A 12,726-nucleotide genomic window follows, 5' to 3' on the forward strand; every position below is an offset into this window, starting at 1 on the left:
AAAAAATGAAAAGACATGGAGTTGAAAAAAATGAAAAACCAGTCAGGGAGGTAGAAGAAGCCAGAATTTTCTGTTATGTGGGGGACATGGGAGGAAATAATTTTTATTTTTATTTTTATTTTTTAGATTTTATTTATTTGGGGGGAGAGGCAAAGGGAACCATGCTGACCACGGAGGCTGAGGCAAGGCAGAATCTCACGACCCTGAGATCATGACCTGAGCCAAAACCAAGAGTCCAACACTTAACTGACTGAGCCACCCAGCACCCCCAGGGGAGGAAAGAATTTCTAAAGAGAGGAAGCAATTAAGTAAGATGAAGACTGAAAAATTGCTTTGGATTTTGCAGTTAGAAGATTGCCAACGACCTTAGTGAGAGCAGTTGCAAGAGGGTGGGTGGGGGCAGCCAGCGATGGAGTGGCTGGAAGAGAAGGGAAGTCAACGGTGACTTCACAGTAGAGCATCCAAAATGGGGCGGAGGGGAAGGCCTTGAAAGACAGAAAAGGAGAAGGGTTATAAGAGGTGATACCCATTTTCAAAATGTCAGAGATTCCCCATCTTTTTAGTGAATAGCTAGATCTGTTCCTCTTGAAAATGAGGGCCCCTGAAGGGCAAATGCTTGATGATGTAGACAAATTCAGATGTTTACACCGAAATGAGCCAGAGAAACAAAAGCATGATTCCTTCTTAGAAAAGACTGTGAATTTCCTCTCAAATTCTTAAAAATCTGTGAGCATCTGAACTCCGGGCCATTTGGCAATGGGAAATGGGAATAGCCATGTGCTTAATCAAAACGGTGTCCTCCTGAATTCTTTCTTGAATCAATCAGTAACACTGTGGTGGTTCTCCTGTGGTTCAACTTCAGTGTGGTGAGAGGTCTTCTGCACTGAGAAAGTACAATGTTATGAACAACTGGAGATCCAACAAATAGGGTCTTTCACAAATCCAGGATTTGAGTCAATCTAAGGGTTTGTTTTTTTTTTTTTCATGTTTCTATGACTTTGCACTAGAAGTATGCCCAGCACTGAATAAATAATTATTGGAGTAAGTGGAATGAACCTAGCTATCAGATGATATTAAACTAAATGCCCATACTTCCCTTCTAAAAAACCCATAAGCCAATAATGGTTAAAAGAAAAAAGATGAAAAAATTCAGTCTTGATTATATCATGCAATGACTGTAACTTGCTAAATCCAGAGCACAGGCCTCCTTGATGAATCATGCACAAGAAGCTGAACAGATCAACCTTCTTTTAACCCAACCAAACTGACACCTTCCCCCCTCCTCTGTGATAAACGAACTCTTACTTTCCATATTTAGATAAAACCTCAAAATCGTTATTGGCACATAGGCACTGCAAATTTAAAAATGCTAATTAGTTAACTAAATAATATTTTGCCAAAAATTTCAGAGGGACTTCATGAAGGACATACCTACATCACACAGAACCTTCCTTAAGGCCGGTGGGATACTGTTTACTTCATTAATACAGAACCTAATGGTAGCAGATATATTTTCAAGTATGCCGTGTTTACAGGGTTGCAATACAACTTGGATTCCTGGCAGACTGTCATCCACAGCACAGGCTTGCCCCCAGTGTGACCTTGTACATATGATGACGAGGGTTTCGTTGCCCATAATGGGAAAGGACAGACACTAACATTTACAAACAGTCCACTACTTGCCAGGACGTATTCCTAAATTTTTCCCATTTAATGCTCAGGGAGTCCATGAGGTGGGTATCACTTTTCTTTCTGCATGAAGAAATGGGCGAGAAGACAGCAAGCAACTTGTCTAAGGTCATTTGGTTATTAACTAGCCTCGTTGGGATTCATAGTTCAAATGTGTGAAAAATGCGTCAAACTCCAAAGCTCATGCTCTTTCCACTATAGTACATGGGGATAAAGCTATTCCAGACAACCAACCGCGAAGAGGCAGAACAATGTTAAAAGAAAAAAAATCTAAGTGGTTGTCATAATAATATTATTATTGTTTAGTATTGCTAATTAACCAGCGCCCGGCTAGCTCAGTCGGTAGAGCATGAGACTCTTAGTATTGCTAATTATTTGTTTGGTTTGCAATACCAGTGTAACTATATATCTGTAACTATATTTATATATATATGTACCTATGATGTAACTAGTATAACTATTATCAAAGCAGAGCTATTATGGCAATTTTGAGTCAGAAATAAAGTAAAAAGAAAATATAAAATAAAAAAACCTGAAACCAAGAGATAATTCTGAAGCCAATAAGATTTATTAAAGGCATTCTCTTTATAACATTTATCAGTGCACATGATTCTAACAGCAAATATATTTTCATCATTCATTTGAATACTGTATAACAAGTTACTTAAAAGTATAAATATATATATATATACAAAATTTTACAAAGACACTAATAGGTTTCTGACCAATGAAGTCATGAGTTTAGAAAGCAGGAAGTAAAGATTAAGTACCAAACATTAAGATGAAAACTGCTGTATTGATACTTTCGAAAGTTCTTCCAAGAAGTACAAAGTTCAGGCAAAGTTCTTATATGTATATTGATACTTCATGAAACTTGATAGCAAAGGTGCCACTTGGCAGAACACTGACTATTTAAAAATATGGTTAGCACTTCAGAAGGAATACAAACTCAAATGCCAGAAAGAAAAGGGAAAAAAAAAAGAGAGAGAGAAAGAAAATTAAAGCAAATTTGCTACACTGCACCTGGCAACACAGCACATAGTTTATTAACATTGTTCTGCCTACAGTAACCAGTATTATCAACAATCTCTTCCCAGCAAGGCAGTTACCAAATTTATTCATGCTACTAATACCCAATTTTCACTCGTCAGGCCAAATGTACAAGTGATATCTGCAAGTGAAAAGCGCACATGAAAAGGATCAGTTTATTTAAAAGAATTATTCTCCAGGAACTGCTCAATATCACCCAAGCAGAATCACTAAATATTTTTCCAAACTACACATATGTGTCAAAAACATCAAACTATTTCCTTAATGAAAGATCCCAAAAGGAGAATATTCTCTTTATTACTTGATTCCAAATCAAGGTTTTTTTAAACTGTGGGATAGGATAAGGATCTTTAATCTTTACCAAATCCTGTTCAAACACTTTCATTACACCTTTAACAAAACAAGCATTATCAAGAAAAGGTCCAGCCTCTGATTTCCTGACCCCATTCAAAAGGTGAGTGTGATTCTGGCAATATTTAATTGGTTTTAAACTATATTCATACAGCCCCATTATGGAACATAGATAACATAGTGAACTATTATGTCAGCAAGACATTTTATTAATATCTAATTATACTATACTTAGGTAACTACTTCTATTTGGAAAGAAAAGAAAACTGTGAAAAGAAAAAAATAGTGAACACACTATTCAAAATGGCAACCAGTTAACCTTTCAAGAAAAACAGTTTCAGATATAACAATGCAAGTTGAGCTGCCTTAGTTAAACCTACATTGGCAATTTCACGATAAACCTCATTGTAGCTGTTTGCAGAGGAGAAGAGGCCCAGGCATAAAGGTAACTGATTATTCATGTGTTTCCACTCATGAGAAAATAACTTATAATAATTATAGTAACCATTTACAAACAAGCTGAAGAACCAACCAGAGATAGTATGTCAATGTGAAAAACAAACATTTAAAATTCAAGGCAGTGAGAAACTGGAGAAATGACCATTCACTTGTTTTCGAACTCCTGATTTCATTCTCCTGCCACCCAGTTCCAATACCGTGAATGCCTATTAAAAATCGTCTGCCGAGAAACTTCTGAATGCACATTCTGAAATTGGGATTCCAAAGGCTTATACTCTCCATTCCCAATGGAAAGCCACCAAACAGATGTGGACTTCTCTGAAACATTTATGGTGATTTCCTGCTTTTTATATTCTCCTACATAAGGAAAATTGCCTACCCAGTGTTCTCTCTCTTTCATGGATGGTCATTAAGCGCCTACATATCAGAATTCAAACCCACTGAATCCTAATGGGTGCGCTGTCCTCTGAGGTCACTGCTGGGGACAAGCCATGGAGTTCATACACTTGCTTTGGTACACCTTTGTTCCTAACAGAGTCGGTCCTGCTTGATTTAGATTGTTGTCCTTCTTCTCTGGTATTTTGGTTACACGTTTCCCAGGGATTCAACAAATCAGGTCTTTCTTCAGATTCAAAACATAAGAGGAGTGACTTGACTAGAGATTCTAGTCCCCCATGGCCAACTTGAGGTATTTTCTTCTCACAGCTGTCAAGAGAAGTAGAGCGCATGCTCAAGTCATCATGAAGATCCTTGGCCAAGCTGCAAAGACTTTCAACACAATTCTTGAGAAGATTTTTGTCACTGTGGAATCCTATGCAAGGAGAAGAAAAAGTTCATTAGGGGCGCCTGGGTGGCTTAGTTGGTTAAGCGACTGCCTTCAGCTCAGGTCATGATCCTGGAGTCCCAGGATCGAGTCCCGCATCGGGCTCCCTGCTCAGCAGTCTGCTTCTCCCTCTGACCTTCCCCCCCTCATACTCTCTCTCTCTCTCTCAAATAAATAAATAAAAAATCTTAATTAAAAAAAAAGTTCATTAAACTCTCCATTTTTCATGAGGTATTTATTACTCGTCTATGACTCTACATATGTTTTAGGTCAAAGTAACCCTGTCAAGATAAATCTAAACTACTTAAGATTACTCAGCTTATCTGCTAAATAAATACCTGGGTTTTTAGGATCTAATTATTTAGGCAAAGTACTTATATATATTAAGTGAGAATACGACCATACAAGTTCCTATATTGGTAAATTAATGTCAAGGACGTAGCATTAGTTAGACTTTAGCTAACGAATTAGACTAGTAATGAAAAGATGTCTGAGAGTTCTTAAACTATAAAATTTTGATTAATTACAAATTCTGTCTGGAGTATATACCTCTCAGTGCAGAAATAATAATTTGAATAGTTTGCTCCAAGCAATGTTTTAACTTCAGGAATTCTGGTGCAAGATTAACCATCTTCTTCAAATCTTGGTATCCAGAATTTTCTTGTTGTAGTTCAGTTCTGAAACTTTTCTGTAAATAAAGTTAATATTTTTAAAAATACATAATGTTACATGACAGTAAGGCTTAGTCAGTACAATTTTAATCACCAGAATCTTAACTTCAGGAAAGAGAATGAGTTTACTTTCCTCACCAGTGCTTAGTTCTGTTTCCACAAGCAAGACCAAAATACAATATTAACAATTACTGTTTTAAAAGAAATAAGAATTTTAAATTAATTTTATTTTTTAAATTAAAAAAAATTTTTTAACTAAGATTTATGCCCAACGTGGGACTTGAACTCACAACCCCGAGATCAAGAATTGCATGCTCTACTGACTAAGCCAGGGCCCCAAGAATTTTAAATTAATTCAAAGTCCAATTGTTATATTACATGGGAATAAAATAAAACAACAGTAGCCTTTATTATCCAATAACATAAAAGATAAATTTCTTTAATTTTTTAGAGTTCAACTTTATATATCTCCCATTTGTTTTTAAATAAAAATTTTCAAGCCATAGATATTTTACTCCTTTTTGACACATTGATTATATACTGAGTTTATATTTTTCTATTTACTTGTAACATGAAAATAAAATAATTTGTCTAATTCACCTATATTTTAAAATCTTTAAGCATATTGATTATTAAACACAATTTTTTAGCCAATGACTATCCCAGGAAAAGCTGACAGTTACTAAACCAGTAGCAGTAAGAAATAGATAAAATACATTAATATTAATCAATCTCTATACAATATCTTATCTATTACTAAAACGAATAAGTTATGACATCCAAGAGGATGTAGCTAGAGAGCTATGAAACATGCTTCAACTAACCATGCACAAAGGAGTTAGCTGGCTAAGGATAAAAACTGAAATAAACATGTATCTATACTTAAACCGAACGAAATGCTAAGATACACCAAACAAAAGTAAACATTAAAGCTTCTCTTACTGTTTTCCACTCAGCAAACATGTTTTCAAAACATCCAATCAATCCCATGGCTTTAGCTTTCATCTGTTTGGCAACCTAGAGAGAATATTGGCATATTTTATTATATAATTATTTAAAAGTTTAAAAGTCCTAGAACTCTATGGGACGAGACAGGGAAGAATTTTAGTCTAGTAAGTCAAAAGACTCAAGTTCTATTATTGGGACTGCAATTAAATAGCTGGAGTACCTAAATCATGTAAGCAGAATTTCTTTCAAAATAAATTGCACATTGATTCTACACTCTGATGTTTGTGATAATAACAGCATTTTGTCTTACGTTCAAATATCTATAGGAATGAAATTTCCAAGACTTCCCTTGGAAGAGGGTGAGGTAACTAATATATCAAGGAAATATTATCTCTAAGAACTATGTATACATTTTCCCCAGTTTCATTAAGATATATTTGACACGTAACACTGTATTAGTTTAAAACTGTACAACATAATGATTCGATATACTGCAAAACGATCACCACAATAAGTTTAGTTAACATCCATTACTTCAGAGTTACAATTTTTTTTCTTGTGATGAGAATTTTTAAGATCGACTCTCTTAGCAACTTTCAAATATACAACATAGTAGTATTATTAACTATCATCACCATGTTGTACATTACATCCCCAGGGCTTCTTTATCTTACAGCCGGAAGCTGGTACTTTTGGATCACCTGCACTCATTTGATGTACCACCCCCACCTCCACCCCCCACCCCTGCCTCAGGTAACCACTAAAGTATTCTGTTTCCATGTCTCTATGAGTTAAGGTTTTTTTTTTTTTAGATTCCACATATAAGTGAGATTGTAAACTATTTGTCTTCCTATGTCCGAGTGATTTCACTTACGTGTTTTATTATTTGCTTCTCAATTATAATTCTTTGCTGCATATGCAAATCTTCCGTTTACAAACAAGAAAACAGATTCCAAGCTCCTGAGACCCAGAATCAGGGTAGGAACCCCCAGTCGCAATTTGAAGTCTTTGCTTTTGTACTGCTCAATGCTGCCCCCCTAAGGTGACTTCTCACTTAATTTCTTTCTTTTCTTTTTTTTTTTTAAGATTTTATTTATTTATTTGACAGAGAGATAGCCAGAGCAGGAACACAAGCAGGGCGAGTGGGAGAGGGAGAAGCAGGCTTCCTGCTGAGCAGGGAGCCCGATGCGGGGCTTGATCCCAGGACCCCGGGATCACTTCCTAGTACTAGGAAGTACCTAGTACTTCCCTAGGTCTACCTTAAATTTCCTCTATGTGGTAAAAGAAAGGAACACACAAATTCTTTTTTTCCCCTGGCTCCAGCTTTACAATTATAACTCCAATGCCTTATGTTTGAACCCATTTTCTATTTCTTCAAATTCTTCGTTTCTAAGAATATGATAAGCTAAAACCCCACCATGACTATACAGATGTGGCACATAGAAAATGAGAGAAAGAAAATGAGAGGAAGGGAGGGAGAAGTCTGCATGAAAATGCCAATAATACGAATTTTATGCAAGACGGGCCTGACCCTTTTGCTGTGTAAGCTAACACCCGCACCCTGCTCTACTGCTTATTAATAAGCACATTCACATGCGTTACTTCGCCTCTGCTTTTCACTGACTTATTCTATACCCTCTTGCACTTACTGCCGGCGGAAATTCTACTTTGTAAACAGCGACAGATCGTTGTTTGAGGGATAAATGGTCCCGCTGCTGGGCACAACCCAGCTGGAGATGCCCGCAGTGGGTGGTATGAGCCCACTGTCTTCAAAGTTGCATTACAGAGCTGAAATCAGCCTCACGTCTCCTGGAACAGGACTAGACCCACGTATCTTGATTTCATGGCAAAATGAGCTCCTTTTGAATGCGTTTTTATTTTAAAAACAAATTAACACAAAGTGAGAAAGGCAAACATACCGAGAGAACAAGCGCAAGCAAGCGGAGGCAGCTAAGATCTGCCGGGCACCATGTCTAGCATTTTCCTGTCCACTGTTCTTAATTTCCCATAATTCTCAGAACAATCTTATGAAGTACATATGACCATCCTCACTTTTTAAATGCAACAAGTTAGGCCCAGGTAAGCAGCTCATGGCTACACAGGAAGCAGGAGAGCAATTTAACATTCAGCATTTTTTCCAGTTCGGGGCCAGTTTGGGCAGAGATGAACCCATGTAGCCCTTTAGTCTGAGGAAAGGGATGGAGATCCCCTCTGGCTTACATGGAAAATTTCTCCCCTGATAAGGAAGCTAGACACACATTAATGAAAAGGTTTTGCTAAAAGGAAAAAAAAAATATCTAACTTAGTCGATGCTGTCCTGGAAAGGAGTCGGAGGGGTAGAAGATAACAGTCCTCCACCTGACTGACTTTCCTAGATCAATCAGTATGTATGTAAATGAGTACCCACCCTAGTGGGGATGAGTCAGCAAACACAATATCCCCCAGGCAGCTCCACTGCAGCTGACGGACTCCAGAAAAAGACAGGAAAGGGCAGAGATGGGTTTTTTTTTTCTTCTTTTTTTTTTTTAAAGATTTTATTTATTTATTTGAGAGAGAGAGAGAATGAGAGATAGAGAGCACGAGAAGGAAGAGGGTCAGAGGGAGAAGCAGACTCCCTGCTGAGCAGGAAGCCCAATGTGGGACTCGATCCCGGGACTCCAGGATCATGACCTGAGCCGAAGGCAGTCGCTTAACCAACTGAGCCACCCAGGCGCCCCAGGGCAGAGACGGTTTTAACAAGAAGTTGTTACAAGATTCTAGAACAGACAGGGCTCTGAGACTCACTGCCACAAAGATTGGAACTCATCTTCTGAGTCCCCAATTTACTAATAATAACTCTCAATAAAGAAAGTTAACATGAACAATGATTTACAAACCTTATTTTTGTAGCATGCTGAGTTTCGGAGTCAATCAAGTAGGTAGAATATAAAACCCTGGCTCAGGACGACTGGACAAGGTCCTGAAGCTCAGTGACATGCATAGGAACACAAATAATTCCTCCCTTGCAAAGTGGGGAGGTTCACCACTATTCTATGTAGAGCACCTAGCCCCATGCGTGTGCTGGGAGATTATTTAATAAATAAGTGACTCACAACCTAGGACATAAGTATTATTACATATGACAGGTGAAGAAACAGAGTCAGAGCATCGACTTGATAAATGATCGCTGAAAAATGACAGGTTTTAAACACAGTGCCACCTCTAAGACAGCAGCTGGTTTTATGCTTTAAGGTTAGTTAGCTGGAGAGGGTGGGGAGGAAGCTTATTTTAGGAGGTCACTCAAATCTTTGTGGGTTCTGTACCTTGATATGAAATAACAGATGTGAATGCCTCTGACAAAATATTTAGTTTAAAATATTACATCAATAAACAGTAGTTTGCATTCTTAAGCGGAAAAGATCAGGAAGAAACAAACAAGCAGAAAGTGAACACTAGATGTCACTGCCATACTCCATTCTGCTCTGGAGCTTCTCCACAGACTGCTCACAGCCGATAACTGACAGATCTAGCGAAAGTACAGAACAGAGGCCGCAGTAACTCGAGAGTAACTTGGGGAAATAGCACCATGACCTAATGATCACAATCAGCCTTTTCAATTAAAAAAAAATATATTGGCACAAATTAAAATACATAAATTTATAAGAATCCAATTTAGTTGAATTAAACTGTTTTTTAAAAATCAACTTTATAGACCATCTGGTACTATATAGAATGTTCTTTTATTCCTCTTACCTCGTTTTGGGTACATTGCCTTAAGAGTTCATGTTGAAGTTCTTTTGCTTTTTCTATTCCAGAATCTAATAGGATCTTCATTCCTAAGCCTATACCATCACAAAGAGCATCCATGAAATCCTCCTAGAAAAAGTTTTTAAACATTAAGTGGAAAACCTAGGTTTTATATTTTTAAAAAATATAAAATAATTAAGTTATATTTTCTGCTTATTTTAGGACTATAGTAAGTTCCAAGTTTATTAAATTCAACTAAGTCTGGAATAAAAACAGTCTATAAGAAAATCTGTAATCTAGCATTCCACATATAACATGTAATAAGAGATGTCTGTCTGAGGGAGGTGGGCTAGATGGGTGATGGGTATTAAGGAGGGCACTAGTTGTGATGAGCACTGGGTGTTGTATGTAAGTGATGAACCACTGAGTTCTACTCCAGAAACCAATATTGCACTGTATGTTAACTAAGTAAAATTTAAATTAAAAAAAAAAAGTGTCATCTTAGGACACTGTGTTGCTAGAACACAGTAACATTCTAATATAATACTATGTTTTCAATGGCATGAATACTTAAAGCAAGCAAATACAAATTTTCTAGAATTGTAGAGTTCTTTATGTGTTGATTGGCGGAGCAAACCCTCCAGAATAGGTACCTATCATCAGCGCAAAGATTCAAAAGGCAAAGTGAACCAGAATTATCAGTACATTTAACCAACTCAGACTGAAACAGTTTTAAATCATATTGCCAAACTATTAAAAGTATGAACTATTTTAAAATAAAAACAGCTTATCATGTTTAGTGATACTATTATGAGAAGTCTACACTGTTCCCTCAGGCGAAGTCTTTCAAAACTAATATTACCAAATTACCTGAACACTGGCAGCCTTGTTGCTACTATTTTCTAGAAAATGCAGCTTGCTCCCTTTAAGAACTGCTAACTGTCCCACATATTTTACAGCTTGTTGTACAATTTGGATTATTTTCTTTTGAGCCTCCTTTACCATTGATGAGATATCTGAACAACATCCCTATAAAACAAAAATGGATCAGTATATCAGACACATGAGATTACAAACAGAGGTAAAGAAAAGACCAGAAAAGCAATTTGAAGAAAACAAATTCTGCATTCATTGATACAGTGACTATGCTTCATAAAATCTCAGTCAGAATCAGAAAACACACAACCCTGTAGCTACTAACGATAATAAGATGACTGGAATACAGCTTCTACCCTCAAAGACCTTACACCCTAACAGGAGACCTAAGACAAGTATGCAGTTAACTAGATAAAAGACAGAAGCAATAAGTGAATGGTCCACACCAAAAAAGGGAACAAAATGATGGCTCTTTTTTGCCTTTGGAACTTTTCCCATCCTAGTAGCCATCTGAAAGAGGGTTAATGAAGATACTTTCTCTTCTCAGCGGAGAAGAAAGAGGAAAGGGAAGTGAAAGGGGGAAAAAAAAGCCTTCAACAAAAGGCTTCTACAGCATAGTACGCATGCCCAAGAGGAATGAGGAGGTGCCCCACCGAGGTTTTCTCTCTGTTACCTGCCGACTATAGTGATTCTTCAGAATACTTTTCTTGGCTTGCTTTCTGGGCCATGCTTATAATACTGCTACAAGGTAGGAATCCTCAAACCACACTTAGGTAGGAAGTATAGTCACTAAATTCAGTTTTGCCAACTTAAGTCTCTCCTGAGCTTGGTCTAATCTCCCCTTCAAGTTACCTCTTCTCTCCATCCTTGATTCCTTACGTAAAACATTTCCCATAGGGCTATAGGTCATAACTCCTAAGTTAAGTTCAAAGTGTTCTTCCTAGAGGACGAAAAGAAGGAAAGAAACTACATACCAGTTACTCTAATATGTACTTTCTTGTAACATCCATCCATCTGGTCCTCTACCTTGCCAGATAGGCACTGTTATTTTTATTTTCCCAATGAGAAAATGGGGAGACTTAAAAAGTTAAGCAATTTGCCAAAGGACAGAGAACTGTCCTTTAGCATGCATTCAAAAAGGATTTCCAAATGCCAATAGTGGGTTTTGGGGTTTTTTTCTGTTCCTGAACTGCCTTTAAAATCTAAGAGCCAACTAAGTATATCTCACACTCTCTTTTCCACCACAACTCCTCAACTAGCTTCCTTCTCCAGGTTCAAGCATAAGTCAGACTCTCAGGTTTTTGGTTCCCCAGCTTTGCTCTCTGGCCAGTCTTCCCTTTCATTTTCATGGCTCTATGCTATCAGAGCATTTCCTTCATCTATCACTTCACCCATACCTGTTTGTAGCCCGCCTCTCTGTCCCAGGGTCATTCTCTCTCCTCACTGCTTATATCCAAAGTGATCCTTCATCCAGTGTGAATTTATAATTAATCCAATAACAAGTATCCAACGGAGTATCTATCATATGATGAGTCCTTGTGAAAAAAGGATTCTTAGCCCCTCTAACTGCCCGAAGGTTACTGCCCATTGAGGTGTGTAGGTTTATAAATATGTTAATATTAAAAGGCATTATAGGTGAAGTACAGGATTATCAGAAAAACAAATAAGAGAAATGCCTAACCAAGTCATGGGGAGACCCGGAAAAACCTCCCAGGGAAGAATAACGGACAATTAAAAATAAACATTTGATTTCAATTTGACTAGTTAGATTACCCAAACAAACATTTCTAAATCCTATCAAGTAAATAGCCCACTCAGGAAGTATTTGATACAACTAACTTTTACTACAATAATAGAATGTAGAAAGTCTTTTGGTGGGCACAAAAACATAAGATTTGTTCAAACATTCTGGAACATTTTGTTATGAAGCAAAGTCACCCATTTAAAAAAATGAAACCTATCCCTTTTGGTATTTTCATATTGGCTCCCCTCATATATTCAAGAAATTCTTTTTTTTTTTTTTTAAGATTTTATTTATTTAGAGAGAAAGAGTATGTGCATGCATGCACAAGCAGGGTAAGGGCAGAGGGAGAGGGAGGGAGGAAATCCTAAGCAGACTCCACACTGAACACA

General features: G+C 37.2%; 1 protein-coding gene across 2 annotated transcripts in view; it reads right to left on the reverse strand.

Moving 5' to 3' along the window:
- Window positions 1-2,268: 2,268 nt before the first annotated feature.
- The window catches only part of KIF14 (kinesin family member 14), a 56,295-nt gene continuing 45,837 nt past the window's right edge, over window positions 2,269-12,726 (reverse strand). Inside the window, exons 26-30 of one of the 2 annotated variants that reach the window (XM_025855315.2) lie at window positions 10,588-10,746; window positions 9,724-9,846; window positions 5,986-6,060; window positions 4,922-5,060; window positions 2,269-4,360 (exon numbers count right to left, since the gene is read on the reverse strand). In XM_025855315.2, the coding sequence (XP_025711100.1) occupies window positions 3,981-4,360; window positions 4,922-5,060; window positions 5,986-6,060; window positions 9,724-9,846; window positions 10,588-10,746 (876 nt within the window). In that variant the 3' untranslated portion in view covers window positions 2,269-3,980. The remainder of the gene's footprint in view (window positions 4,361-4,921; window positions 5,061-5,985; window positions 6,061-9,723; window positions 9,847-10,587; window positions 10,747-12,726) is intronic. The other variant, XM_073884537.1, reaches the window with a different exon arrangement.

The sequence above is a fragment of the Callorhinus ursinus genome, unplaced genomic scaffold (genome assembly GCF_003265705.2).
Source record: "Callorhinus ursinus isolate GAN/ISIS: 27379988/994484 unplaced genomic scaffold, GSC_fseal_2.0 scaffold57, whole genome shotgun sequence".
NCBI classification, from domain to species: domain Eukaryota; kingdom Metazoa; phylum Chordata; class Mammalia; order Carnivora; family Otariidae; genus Callorhinus; species Callorhinus ursinus.